The sequence below is a fragment of the Argiope bruennichi genome, chromosome 4, assembly GCF_947563725.1.
Source record: "Argiope bruennichi chromosome 4, qqArgBrue1.1, whole genome shotgun sequence".
NCBI classification, from domain to species: Eukaryota; Metazoa; Arthropoda; class Arachnida; order Araneae; family Araneidae; genus Argiope; species Argiope bruennichi.
Window position 1 is genome coordinate 81,571,614 of NC_079154.1, and position 14,610 is coordinate 81,586,223.

Here is a 14,610-nt window from a genome sequence, read left to right on the forward strand (position 1 = left end):
CATGCTTCCTGAATTTATAAAAAGGGGGGAGAGGGGGAGAGAGTGCTCAATAATCATTACAAATCTACCAACATTTTTTTTTTTTAATAGAAACAACCTCCTATTAATACATAAATTGCTGAACTCTAGATTTTAAGCATTCATCAAAGAAAAACATATTCACTTTTAATGCTTTTTGTAATATAAAATGCAATATTGAGAGTTTAAACTGCAAATTAAATAAGAATTTGTTATGTTTTGCAAAATTATCTCTAATTTTGTAAATCAACATCTACAAAGAGAGATAAAAAACACAATATAAAATTTTAAAAAAATCTTAGTCTTATACAGTATATACCTAATATTTAAGTAAAACATGCAGAACTAATTACTTAAAAAATTCTGATAATATCCACAGATAGTGAAATATAAACAATGCAAATTATTTAAAATGCATTTAAAGACATTTTATTTATGTTTTTAAATTAAAAATGCTTTTGATAATAACAAATAAAAAAATGAAACCACTTTTAAAAATTAATTCTTTAGAAATTTCTATTTTCCCACCAATAAAATGAGTTTCATCAATTGTAGACAATTAATATATAAAGTTCTCATTAAAACTTATATATAGGGAAATAATAGCGAATGGATAAATAATGAAGAAATCTGGATTTGATTATGCTAAAGATAGAATTCACAGAGAATATGTGAAAGCAACAGTAAATTATTTGATATGTATGCCTACACTAAAAAATATCTATCTCGTGACTTTCAAGTATGACTTAATATAACTTTACAATATAACTTAATATAACAACTTTTAAGGTATTGACAGACTATTTTTTTAATGTTTTTCATTTATATTATTGTATTAATTATATTGCTCTTAAATTTTAATACAAAAAATATTCATAATGTAAAAGTCAATTTCAAATTTCTTAAATAGGTTTTTTATATTATATAAGTCTAGATATATAAAAAAAAATAAAAAGATAACTAAAAGCTTTTAAATAATTAAGCAAATTTATCTTTAAGTGATAATATATTTTTACAAATATTTATTCTTCAAGTAGATTTATATTAGATCATTTTTATAACTATACCAAATAACGAAATCCAATTAAAAGTTTAAAAACTATGAACAATAATAAAGAAAAGAATGCATGAAAGTACATTTCGACAAATGTATTTTAATGAGTCAAAAATAAGAAATTAAAGAATTACTTACATTTTCAAAAATATAAATTCTCTCCTCTGCTTTTGCTTCCATCTGGATACATGCCCAAAACCACTACAAATTTTTTTAAAAAACAAATCAGAAAAAATTCTCAAAATTTAAACAAATTAATACAAATATTGCACTCAAGGTTTAAAGTTAATTTAAATGAAATATCATTACTTCATTTTTTAAGATGAACACATCATAATTATATTCTGCTGAATCTAGATTAAAGCCATCTTCAACAACAATATGAGTGCAAGATGTGTCTTTAGCATCCGAGACCTCACCACCTACGAAAGAATTTCATCAGTTAGAATTGTTATTATATTTATTATTAATTTACTGAAATGAAATAACAGATACAAAAATTATGAAATGCAGCAAAGTGCAAACTTTTAGTAAAATATAAAATCTGCACATTAATTTCAACAAAAGTCCACTAAGACAAAGGAATTTAGGGAAAAAAAAAAATAACCAAAGGTGCACCAAAAATGGTTTTGATACTTATGTTTTAAAATAAATTGTTTCTAAGTTATTATTAATAACAGGACATAATATGTTTTAAATCACCTTCCCCCCAAAAAGGAAAGATATTTGACAATATCTTATGAGGTGGTGATTGTAAACCCATTTTAAGTCACAAGTTTAAAGTCATCAAAAAAAAAAAAAAAAAGAGATAGGTCAGAAAATAATGAATAATTAAATGTATTTACATTTATCATATAAGCAGCAAGAATAATAAATACTATATAAAATGGGTTCTTGTTCATTTCTACAACTATAAAAAAGATAAAAAATTAATGAAATTGTGCAAGAATTTTTTTAGACTAGAAACTCATTGATATATTTTCAATATTTTCTTACATGGATCAAAGATTATAGTATTTTTTTAATATTTAATTCATGTTTCATATAATATTTTAATAAAATAGTTATAAAATCAGATCATTAAAAATAATAGCATAGTCTAAGTTCAACGAAATTATTCAACATGCTTATTATAAAAGAAAAGGGCATTAATCTTATTCCTTAATTTGAAATCATGTGACTAACAAAAAGAACAAACAGGTTCATCAAAAGCAGCAATAAGCAATTGAATAGGCTAGATTATATTATTCATCCTATACATATAATTTTTATTACAAACATCCCTTTATCTCAAGTTATAAAAACTTGAGATGTATTAAATATTAGAATATAAGATCTTTTAATGATTTCTGTCCACATTAAGTTTAAAATTCAGTTAAAAAGAAAAAAATTGAAACAATTTCAATTAAATTATGCTATCAATGATTTAAGACAACCATATTATGCTACAAAGATGAAGATTACATAGAAACTGGCAAAAGCATTATGTAAAACATAGTCAAAAGAGATTGCAAAGGTACTACAGTCATAATCTTTACAATCTAACAAAGAAACCTGACAACCAATTGCATCTTCTGGAATACTTAAGCTATTTTGAGACTTGAACAAGACATAATTTCATCGTGAAAAACAAAAACAAACACTATTGTCAAACTAATAAAATATTTGAATACTAAACAGGGAGGGACAGATCAATGGAGTAAGAATGCACATTACACCTTCCATGAAAATGTTGACATATGCTTGGTTCTGGAAAAACTATTGCCATAGTAAGAATTAATTTCATTTCATCAGATTGAAAAATACATTTCTAAATAAAAGTTACTTGACTATCAAAAATCCTCAAGGAAAACACTTTAAAGAGCTGAATTATCAAGCCAAAATACTATATTTATTCATAGATAACTCATTATAGCTTTTTCTAAGAATCATTTAATTCAACAATTTCTTGTTTCAATTACCAAAACATACCAAGAAGATGCATTCTGGCATTGAAAATTGTAAATACATTTATTTCAATAAACTATCTGATATTCTCTTTAATTTGTTGTTAAAGTATGAGATGAGTGATTTCTTAAAACACAATGAGTTATTTAAAGAAATGATTAGATATTTTCTGAAATAACACGGTATGAATATGAAAAAATATGAATATATACTAGAACAAGAAATCTGTTATTGTACTTTTAATTGTACTTATTTTACACAACCATTCAGCAAGAGATTAAATCATTCGCATATAAAATTAGACTACCATTATAATAAAAGGCACTTAATAAATATGACAAATAGTAAGGTCACCAAATGCAGCAAATACTGAATGAAAAAGCAAAAATGTAACAGTAAAAAGTTTGAATGCAGAATGGAAAATATTTACCATTTTTTGAAGTTATTTCAATCATGTGTTGCTCTTCATCTTTGGAATATCCAAGGAAAGCTAACTTGCAGCCCACAAAAGGTAATAATTTATACTGCATCTAGAAAAAAATATTTCAAAATTTGTAAATCACAATTAAAAAATATATTAATTTTTTTTAAAAAAAATGTAAACAATTTAAATTTACTTAAATTAAGTTCTATAAGCCAAAATTTTGCTTACTACTTTTAAAAGGCAGGGAGTCAGTTGCATCTTACCATATAAAAATATTTTTAAATGAAAACATAACATTTTTATAATAATTAATAATAAAAATTAAATTGCCCAAATGAGTTATCTTAATAGTCTGAGGAATTAGTTCTTCTAATTTCTAAAATCCCTGAAAATTGTATAACATTAGAATCTGGAAGCTCTTAATGTGAAAAATAGAAGTACAAACCCAAAAACAATCATTAATATATATAAAACTCTAAAGGAAAATATTAGCAATGAAAAGGAAATATGACATTCACATTGATATCATATCAGTAAGAAAGCAATGCAATAAATACTATGAATTAAATATTAAAAACTTTGAAAATAAAAAATACATGTTTAGATAATAAAAACATCTTAAAATAAATTATTTTAATATATTTTTAATTAAGCCATTTATTAGCATGTTATTTTAAAATATGAAGACTTAGCACAGATCTTGAAACGAATAGTGAAATTTCATACTTACCAACTCTTCATTTGTTGCAATACAATTTACATCATGTCTCTTCGCCCAGGCTTGAAAAATCCACTCAGAAGTCATAATTGGAATGCCCATACTGGCAGAATACTGAAATGATTCTTTTTTAAGATATTGATAAAGTATCAAATTATAATTTGAAATGTGAAAAAATGCACAAGAAGGAACATTACCCAATATTAATATATTATTGATTTTATTTAGATTAATTATATAAAATCCTGTTAATTAAATGGTAAATATTTTCTTAATTGACATATCATAAAAAAATAGCTTAATACTTTAGGATTTGCAATTCACTATTAAAACTGTTATCTTAACTTTTCACAATTTTAAAATTATTACAATCATTGGTAAAATGGAACACCATTGTCATTATCAGGGGTGTTTGTGGGACCCCAAAAAATCCCCTGAAACTTTTACGGACTTACTACCGACATTTTGGAGTTTCGAGAAGGGGGGGGAGGGAGAAATGAAAAATTACAATTATGAAATATTGAATGACCTAATTATAAAAGTTCAATGAATTACTTTTTTTGCAAAATTAATAACCATAAATTTTCAAACATATAAACTACTACATTTTATGCAAATATTTTAAATTACCTGAATTAATTCTTTAAAAAAAATTATCTAATTTCTGCTGCTTTTTTTTTTATTTTCTGATGTTTGTGGGCTTGTCTTTCTTTTGTGGTGAACTTCATAATTGCAGGAAGATTGACTTTTATTTTCCTCATTTACAGTTGAAGAAATTTCCTCGAGAACTGCACATGCAGAGATAGAAGCAGTTTGCTTTTCTGCTAATGTAGAAGGTTTTTCAGAGACTTTTATAGGTGACTCATCTGAAATACATGTTTTTAAGTCCTCTTGATATGTTTTCCAACTTCTGTTCATAATCAGTAAGAGATCTTTGTGAATTGGATCAGTCATTGGATTTTTTGAGCCATATTTTTCACATGAGGTTTCTTTAGAAGCCATTAAATTATATTTAATAGTCTGCACTGCATCTAGGGAATCAATCTTAAGAGAGGTTCTATAGTCAGTGACAAGTGTATCCATTAAGTTGAATGCACTTTCCACTAATGGGCCATGGAAGCAGCTAAGGCAGGCTTTGACCAATTTAGCCAATGTAGGATACTTATAATCATTTGTGAAATCATCTTTTAAATTAAAAACTTTAGACCAATATTTATCAATTGTACACTTGACTTGATTTCCACTTTCATCAGATGTGTAGAGCATTTCTTTGGTGATATCAATATCACTCTGGTATAACCTTATTTCAGCTTCTACTTTTGACTTTTCATTATCACTAAAAATATGGGACATAAAAGATGATAATTTTTCAAAAGCTAATATTGTACTGGTTTTACCTCTTAGCTCTGGATCTAATGCTGTAAAACTAATTAGATATGAATTTTTAAGGGGTAATTTCTGTTTCATATGCTGAAATTTCAAAGTGAAATTCTCTTGCGTACATAAATAAAAAAATATTTCAATAAGAGAAACGAAAAATTTACACGTGCATCAATAAATGAAACGAAAATTTTACACAGCGGAGAAAAAAAAGTTGCGAAGCGATCAATGACAAATAGCTAATACGGCGAAAAATCCCCCTTCTCTACTTATTGGCGCCACGCCAGGAGAGATAAGACCTTTGAACCCAGAGTCACGTGATCGCACATCTGGTCGCGAAGTCTCTCCCTTTTTTTTCTGCCGCGCCTACTTGCCGAAAAGAATCCAGAAGAGAATGTCCGAGAAACGGGGGAATGAGTCATAACTCGCAATAAGGAAAGAACAAAAAAGAAGTTTTTTCCCCCTTTTCACGCATTATCACTGCCTTTGGAGAAAGAAAGGAAAAGTTTTCACCACACACGCTGACCTTGCGTTTTCTGCTTTCAAAGCAAACAAAATCGCCCAGATCAAAATAAATAATTCATTATTATTCCTACTTCCTTTTGAACGACGATCCCCGGAATTTCCGGGTATCGAAGTTCAAAATCCCCGGAATTCCGGGGTTTCCCCGGAGCACAAACACCCCTGCATTATAGATCAGATTATCCTCAAAATTTTATGACAATTTTCAGGAGCTTTTATTAAAAAGTTAATAAGATGTCATGAATATAATTAGACTAAATTTTTCTTCAAACTTTTATAGAGCTTGTTATTAGTTTAGTAATAAAAGGTATCATTTAGTAATTAGCAGATTATATCATAAGAGTTTTATAAATATTTTCCCCAAGACAATTTTTAGCATTTATTATTCTCAAGATCATAAAATCCTCTCTAATCTTCCTCAATTTCATTTGAAAAATGTACAAAGATATTTCCTAGAACAATTTAAAGTTCTTTTAAAAAAAGTGAAGACATCCCAAGTATCATTAAACTATAATCAAGTTTTATATATATGTAAGAAAAAATTAGAAATGAATTCTTAAAATATTACTTATAAAATAAAATGAAACCATTAGAATATATCTTGCAGCTTAGTGCTGAATTCCAAAGAACCATTAACAGTATCCAAATTAGAAGTTCCTGAAACAAACTACTGATAATGTTAAATCAATATCCAGCTTTCATAAATATTGGTCCTGTGTATGTGTACCCCAGAAAGAAAATAAGTCATTTTATATTTGTCTTGAGAAACATTTTGGATTATTTAAGCATATTCATTTGATCACTCTAGAATAGACAAGAATATTATGCAGAATATTTACAATAAGACAGAAAGACATGCAAAAAAAAAAAAAAAAAAGTACTAATAACGATCACATAATTATATACAGTTATTCAGATAAGATTTCCTCTTCTGTGAAGTGCAGCTGATCAAATATTCCTTTTTGCATTTAGTTGCTGTATCTCAATAAGCTAAAGAAAGTCATAAATGACTTTATAAATGCATAATATGACTTTCAGTATTTCAGTGCATATGATAACACACTTTCAAACAATTTTACTCACTTTTATTTTAGGATTCAAAATAACTTATTGAGCTCTAAAATCTCATTTTTAATAATAGCACAATTTCATTTACTTCCTAGTTCAGAAAAATTTTGCCTCTTGCTAATTCAGAATAAAATTAACTTAGAAATACTAATAACAAAGCTCGACTATCCATAAAATTGACTAATAATAACATACTAATGTAGAAAAGGCATACCGTTTGAAAACAATTTCACTAATAGCCTACTAACATAATAATTCTGAAACTTTTTTTAAAGAAGAAATTATAAAAAACTATCAAAATATATTAATTATACAAATTATAATACCTTATACTTTTCACCACCAGTTGCAGTAGGAGTTGCTACTAAGTGTGTAGTTTTGGTTACACTGAAATCTTTCCGTATACTACCACCCATATGATGAACCAAATTCACCATGGCAGTCTGCAAATATTTACACAGAAAATAATTATCAAAGAAAAGCATGTGTGTGTGTGTGCAAGATTAATAATTTTAATTCTTTTCAATTAATTATCTTATATATAAAAAGAATGGTATCTCCATAATAACAAAATGCTCTAAAGCTTTTGAATGTATTTACAAGATAAGAAAAGTAAAGAAAAGATGGCAGTGTGAACAAAAGTTTATTAACAGCCTTTTAACATCATAGAATGAATTTTAAATTTAGCTTTCAGAACTTGATAAAACAATATTAAATTATTCAGAATTACTAAATAATAAAAAAAATTAGATAATTCTAGCATCAATATTTTCATTGTAAAAAGTTTTTTTAGAATAACTGGTAGAGGTTTTAATTTATGTTAGATTGTTTAAACAGACTTTGATGAATCTATTAAACATTAATTATATTTTCCTACCAACATTTAACTTTATATCATAAATGATGACTTGACAAATAGAATTGATTTATTTAATTGCACACATAAGAGATTCAAAAATGTAAGCTATCCAAGAATTTTAAAAATTAATGCAAGAAAAAAAGATCAAATGCATTTTTAACACTGCAGAATTTTCTCATTTAATATACAATCCTACTAATTTTATAAATATAAGGAAGAATAAAATTATGCTGCTCTATTTTTCTAGAATTAACAAATGCTAAATTCCCAATGATAAATTACAACTGAAGCAATGAAAGGAACCATTAACTCATTCAAAAGAATTTCAATAAAAGTTACTATATCATTTGGTGTGAAAACGATCAGTTCTTTCATTTTGTTCTTAAAAAAATTAGCATTTTTTAAAAAATTATTTGAAAGTGTGTAATAATAGTGGATATGAAAGATATATTGATAATTAACATACACTTTTAAATAGCAAAATTTCATCAAAACAGTTATATTTTATTATTGATTATAACCTGTTTACTACACACAATTAAATAAAACTTACATATTAAAGCTTAGAAAATCATAAGATTTTTTTCCTCTTTCTCCACTTGGATATAAAAGTTTATTTCATTAGTCCTTTTTCATAAAATTAGTCAAATAAATTGATACAAGAGTTTAATTTGTATTCACTAGCATCTCAATAGTGTTTGAGGGGTGGGCATCTTAAAATAGAATTAGTAAAAAAATAAGCATTTAACAATTAAATTTTTTTTTACTTAATTTCAATAATGCTTATTTATATCAGTATCTGACAGCAAGGAAAATAGAAAATATATTTAAAAGCTCAGAAGTAATTAAAACCCATATGTTATTAGAATTGTAATTCATAATATCAAAATATATACTTACCAGTTCCTCCTTTGACCGGAAACCAGAAAATGTAATTACGAGATTTTTCATAGATGTAGTGTACAAAGGTCGAATGTTATTAGGTAATGCCTATAAAATATTTATTCATAGTTTAAGCAAATGCAAGAAAGTAACAAAACTTTAAAAAATAAAATTAATTTTAGATGCTATTAATAAAATATAATATTCTAACCCATTCAGGGTTCCCACTCAAATCTGGAAAAAAAAATCCCTTGTGTTCTCCCTTTACGTAAATTCAAGATACGAGAAAATGCGTGAACAGCACTCGTGCTAGTTATAATGGTTTATGGCTTTAAGGAGTGGAAAAAGCAGGGAAAGGAAGTAACAATTTACATTATTTGAAATAATAGTATATTAAAAGGTTTATATTTACATACAATTTTTTTTACCTTTATTTATTATCTTTATTTATTATTTTGTCTTAAATCTTTTAGATTTGGTAAGACAAAATTTATATATTAAGGGGGTGGAGAATATTTACCTCTCAAGCTCTTAAACTATTAAATCCCACAAAATTAAGGACTAAGGTCAAACAAAACTCAAAACATTTTTGTTATGATATAAATCATTCAATGATTACTTAACAAACAGCATTACAAAGCAAGATTACTTTTTTTTATTTATTCATTTTTGCCAATTCAAGTATTTGGGCATCAATTTCTGCAGATTTTTCAGCCATCAGTTTCATGGAGCTAATGGACCTAATTCGTAACAAAAAAAGGTACGACATTTCTGTAAGCCTAATGCACATTTTTTTAGCTATTTCATTTTCAGTGAACATATGTGACAATACTTCCAATATATCATTGAATGAATTAAGGGATAAATGTGATGCAACAAGTTTCAATGCCAATAAAAATTCAACTTCAAATTATTGTTTTTGAACTAAAAAATTCAAAATCCATTTATTTTCAGACTTTAAATCTGACGTTTTTGGATTTCACATGTCATTTCTTTTAGATACTAAGTCCAACATCAATGATGACTCTTTTGAACTGGCACCTTGGCATGATTAGTAAGTGTCGGTTTTTGCATACTACTTAGGCTTATTATCTTGTTACAAAGAGAGCAGTATACAAAAAATTGATTTTATGGAACCTCTCAAATCCATTCAACAAAATCAAGTTTGATTTTTTTATTCATCCAATTCATATTACATACAGATTTTAAACAGCTCATTGATTAAAAATATGCCCCAATTTATTTTGAAAAAGCTTACAATTTCTCAAATAATAAATAAACCATTCATTAAACTCAAGTAGGTACCACCATAAAAACTTCTACCGAAACATACCGACTTCTAACTAAATACCACCATACTGCTTCTAAAGATTGAATGCTACTAATTCTGCCAGAGAAATGTATTCGATTCTTTCACACAGTTGCAGAAATCTTGCATATGCTCATTAGTTGCAATTCAGGAATCTCATTGGAAAAAGAAAAACTGTCTCTTAAATCGAAACAAGTACGATTTACACAGAAAAAAGGGTGAATTTTTGCATTACACATTCGTGAATGGTATTGTTTCATTTCTGGAAGCTATGACTACAATCTTTTATTCTTGTATTCTTTAAGGATCAGCATTTTTTGAATGGGAAAAAAATATATATAAGAAAAAATTTCTCGTCATTTCCCTGTTTTTATGAAAATTCCCAAATTTTTATAGTTTTTTTTTAGATGATTTTTAAATTCCTTGTGTTTTCCTGACTATCCCTGTTCTCCCAGTGGCATGGCAATCCTGATAATACATTAAATGCATTAGCCAATAATAATTATTAGAATAGAATATTTAAAAGAAACATTAGATATAATTAAATAAAGCAGAGAATGATAATTACAAAATTACATTTTGCATATTCTTTCTGATATAAAATAAAAATAATTATGTTTTAAAATGTCTTCATTTCATCCAATTTCTCGTAAAGAAGTAATTCCTAAACAGAAAAATCAATGAACTAATTGATCATCAAGTGCATTAAAATTATTAACTTACAATTGTTGGACCAAACGATACAGAATTATTTAACCTACCAAAGTAATTTTAAGAAATGAAAATGGCTTTTTACGGCTCATCACTTTCATTTTTATAGAGAATGTCAATTCTAACATTTTCATACTGATAACTGAATGTTTTACAAAAATATGAAAGTACTTAATGAAAAGAACAAATACATTTTTTTTTATTACAAACACAAAAAAATGACACATTTTCTAAACGTCTTATAAAAGAGAAATTATTTTGTAGCAATTGTTATATTATAATCTTTATTTACCTCATTCTTCTTTGCATACTGCATCACAGTTGTAGGACCCAAAATTCGCTGCCCAGCTTTATGTAAACTTGTAAATACATCACCTTCAAATTCCTCTAAGACATATATATTAGTGAAGTCACCACCTTGATCAATTAATTCAAGCCCATTTGAACTATATATTATAGGTAGATGAAAATGCTGCATAAAAAAAAATGAAAAATTTTCAATGAAAATAATAATGCAAGATTTGAAAATTAAATAGGGGAAAAAAAATCAGAATTTAAAATTTTATATTTTACCTCTATTGCTTTGATTAAAGCTTCATTTTGTTTTAGTGCTTCACCAACAATACACACTTGAAAAGCTAAAATATGCAAAAATTGTAAGATTTTTATATTTTAAAACATAAGAAGACATGAACAAATTTTTATTTTACTTTTACAAAATTTTAGAATATAAATGTAAAAGTGTGTGTGGGGAGGGGGGTCAAAATACAAAAGAATGTGCAGGTAAAATAAAAATATGTTAATATTAACCTTTATTTGGATCATTTAAAATAATTCAAATAAACAAATAGATGCACTTAAAATTTTATAGTATTCCAGAGCCAAATTAGAAACAAAATAATTACAAACTTATCACTTAAATTATTAACATCTATATAATATTTTTTTTCTGAGCATGAGATTTCAAACTTCTCTTAAATATATCGTCAAAAAAAAGGATATAGTGGAAAGAGATACAAAAGAATTTTTATGTAATTAAAAAAAAAAAATTAATTTTAAAATAAATATGACATTTAAAAAGGATCAAAATTCAACAGGTTATTACAAAATCTAAATTGTGTATTTAACTATCCATATTTCAAACATTTCGAAAATTCAAATACCACATTCTGATTAATCACCTAAAAAATGGGATAACACCAAAACATTGCAAAAAGTGATTAATAGCTAAAGATGTCACATTAGTCGGTCTATGTTCACCATTAACATATGTTTACTCTTAAAGTTCACAAGTATTAAGTAAAAAGTTTGTCAATGGTAAACTGTTAATACATAAGTATCATTTTCTTATTCAAAATATTATTAAAAAAATATTCAAATCAAATTTTTTAAAAAAATGATAAATTTCCACAAAAACATAAATTAGTCATTGACAGCAAGGTTTGACAAAAAAAAAACATACGTAAATCAGAATGTGAGGATTTCTTATGACCGTTGCATAAACTTGATGACATTTTCGTCAAGTACAATTATCTATAAAGAAACAAGATCATTTAACATATATATAGTATTAAAAATGTATAATAGAATAAATAATATTAGTCTTTAATTTTAAAAAATTAGAATACAATGCAAGATTTTAATGAAAATGTATTAAAAAATTTAAAATGCATGAAGAAACACATTTTAACTTCTCTAGCATTCAAGAATATGTTTATTAATTGTATATAAATGTGTTTAAAAATATCAAATATTACTAAGGTTTATAAATCTATTAAGGTTTTTCCAACTGCTTTTAAATATACACAAAAATGAATACTTATTTAATGATCAAAATGCATATATTATTACAATTCAATCATATAGTTTATTATTAATATTCTAAAAAATAATATATTGTTATTATAATAATCATAATAACAATAATGGAATTATTTCCCCTAAAAGTTTGTAAGATATATAATTCGAATAGGATAGCGTTGCGCAATAGGTATTGCAGGTGTCAAAAATAAAACGAACATTGTTTCATAGAAAATATATATACATATACTAAAATTGTTCTTACTAACATATTAAAATTCTTTTTGAAGTAATCCTGAATTACAAATAGTATGACCAGTGAAAGAAAAGAAAAAATTCCATACTTTATCAGATGTATTGTTATCATAACATAAGCTACGTTCTCCATCTCCTTTTAACAGTTACAGGAAACACAAATGGAGGCATACCAAAACAATGATTTGTTACTTACCGATTTCTCTACTTATTTCGAAAAGTACTGTCCTACACATTAAAAAAGAAGGTTGTCATGGCAGTTTAAGTTTTTTTAAAAATAAATTACGGACTTATTTCTAGAGGTTTCATTAAAAACATAGGCCAAAAATACCGACTTCTAACTTTAAATGCAGCGGGTTGTAAAATTGTTGCCAGATCCACAATATGAGAAGTTTTGTTTTCAAATAATTTTACTCAAAATTTGACGCCGATTTGGCAAAGCAGATAAAACAAAACTGTATCAAATACAAATTTGTTCCAAATAGTAATGTTAATAATTAATAAAATAAATAAATAAATATAATTTCCGATTAAATTTTTAGAAATGTATCCAGAAACAAGAGAATGCTAGGAAAAATTAGAATATCGGTGACTTGCTTATCATTGGCGATTCTTTCATAACAAAGCTTTGTGCATTTATTTCACTTTTAAAAAACATCTGTAATAAGAGTTCGAAAAAAAAAGAATAAAGAAAAGAACGAAAAAGAAAAGCAATGACACGCCACTTGAATATATGTGAGGTGAGAAATTTGGTATAGGTGTAATTTGGAAGGCGAGAATGTGCATCTGAGAGATATTTTTTAAGAGTTTTAATTAATCCTAAATTAAGAAATGTATCGATATTTTTCCGCTATAACTACCGAAGATTTTATAACATGAAGCGGAATTTTCCATGATCGTAAAATTCAAAAACATCTTTCTAGTGATGTTAATTTTGTTATAGTTTGATTTGTATTAATTTTTAAAAATATTTTAATATAATTTGAAAAAATATTATTTTTATCTTAATGGCATTCAAATCGTTTTCATTATTATCACAATTATTTAATCGCGTAATTTTCATCCATTGTTCAAAGATTCTCTGTGGTTGAAAACATGATTTTCTTCCATTGGTAAAGAGATTCAATTGCAATTTACATGAAAAATTAGAAAGAAAATTACACTACTGAAAATGACAATGTACAGTTTTATTTATTATAAGATTTGATTTATTGCTGGAGGACATTTTGATTTATAATGTCAGTATGATGTAAATGGGCTCAAATCTATTAAGCAAATTCTTTTTCTTTTTCTCTTTTGAGATAATCATGAACATCAATAATAAAAAAAAGAGATTTAATTTGACTGAAATACAACCAATATTTTTGGTTAACCAGCTGGTTAGCAAAGGCGACTAGTAGTAAAATGAATAAAACCAATAAGAAAAGAAAAAGAAAAAAAAAGAGTGTATTAAAGAGAAACTCTTTGGCAACGAATATTTACTTAGAGGGCCATAGAAGTAGTTTCGTTAGTTTAATTTAGTTTTAGTTAGATTACATCTGTGCCCAAGCAGACGTTTTATTGTAAAATAATGTAAAATTTGAATGGACAATATAGCATATATTATTTACTACATAAAAGCAGTATAAAATATAATTCTGTAACATTGACCAAAACTGAGTTC

The 14,610-nt window shown here is 25.9% G+C and overlaps 1 protein-coding gene across 2 annotated transcripts in view; it reads right to left on the minus strand.

The window, feature by feature from the left end:
• LOC129967020 (protein ECT2-like) overlaps window positions 1-13,307 on the minus strand; it is a 33,744-nt gene extending 20,437 nt beyond the window's left edge. For both annotated transcript variants that reach the window (XM_056081651.1, XM_056081652.1), the window contains exons 1-10: window positions 13,144-13,307; window positions 12,355-12,425; window positions 11,466-11,530; window positions 11,185-11,364; window positions 8,891-8,980; window positions 7,458-7,574; window positions 4,174-4,275; window positions 3,450-3,549; window positions 1,382-1,494; window positions 1,211-1,273 (exon numbers count right to left, since the gene is read on the minus strand). In XM_056081651.1, coding sequence (XP_055937626.1) covers window positions 1,211-1,273; window positions 1,382-1,494; window positions 3,450-3,549; window positions 4,174-4,275; window positions 7,458-7,574; window positions 8,891-8,980; window positions 11,185-11,364; window positions 11,466-11,530; window positions 12,355-12,406 — 882 coding nt within the window. In that variant the 5' untranslated portion in view covers window positions 12,407-12,425; window positions 13,144-13,307. The remainder of the gene's footprint in view (window positions 1-1,210; window positions 1,274-1,381; window positions 1,495-3,449; window positions 3,550-4,173; window positions 4,276-7,457; window positions 7,575-8,890; window positions 8,981-11,184; window positions 11,365-11,465; window positions 11,531-12,354; window positions 12,426-13,143) is intronic.
• Between the last annotated feature and the right edge of the window lie 1,303 nt (window positions 13,308-14,610).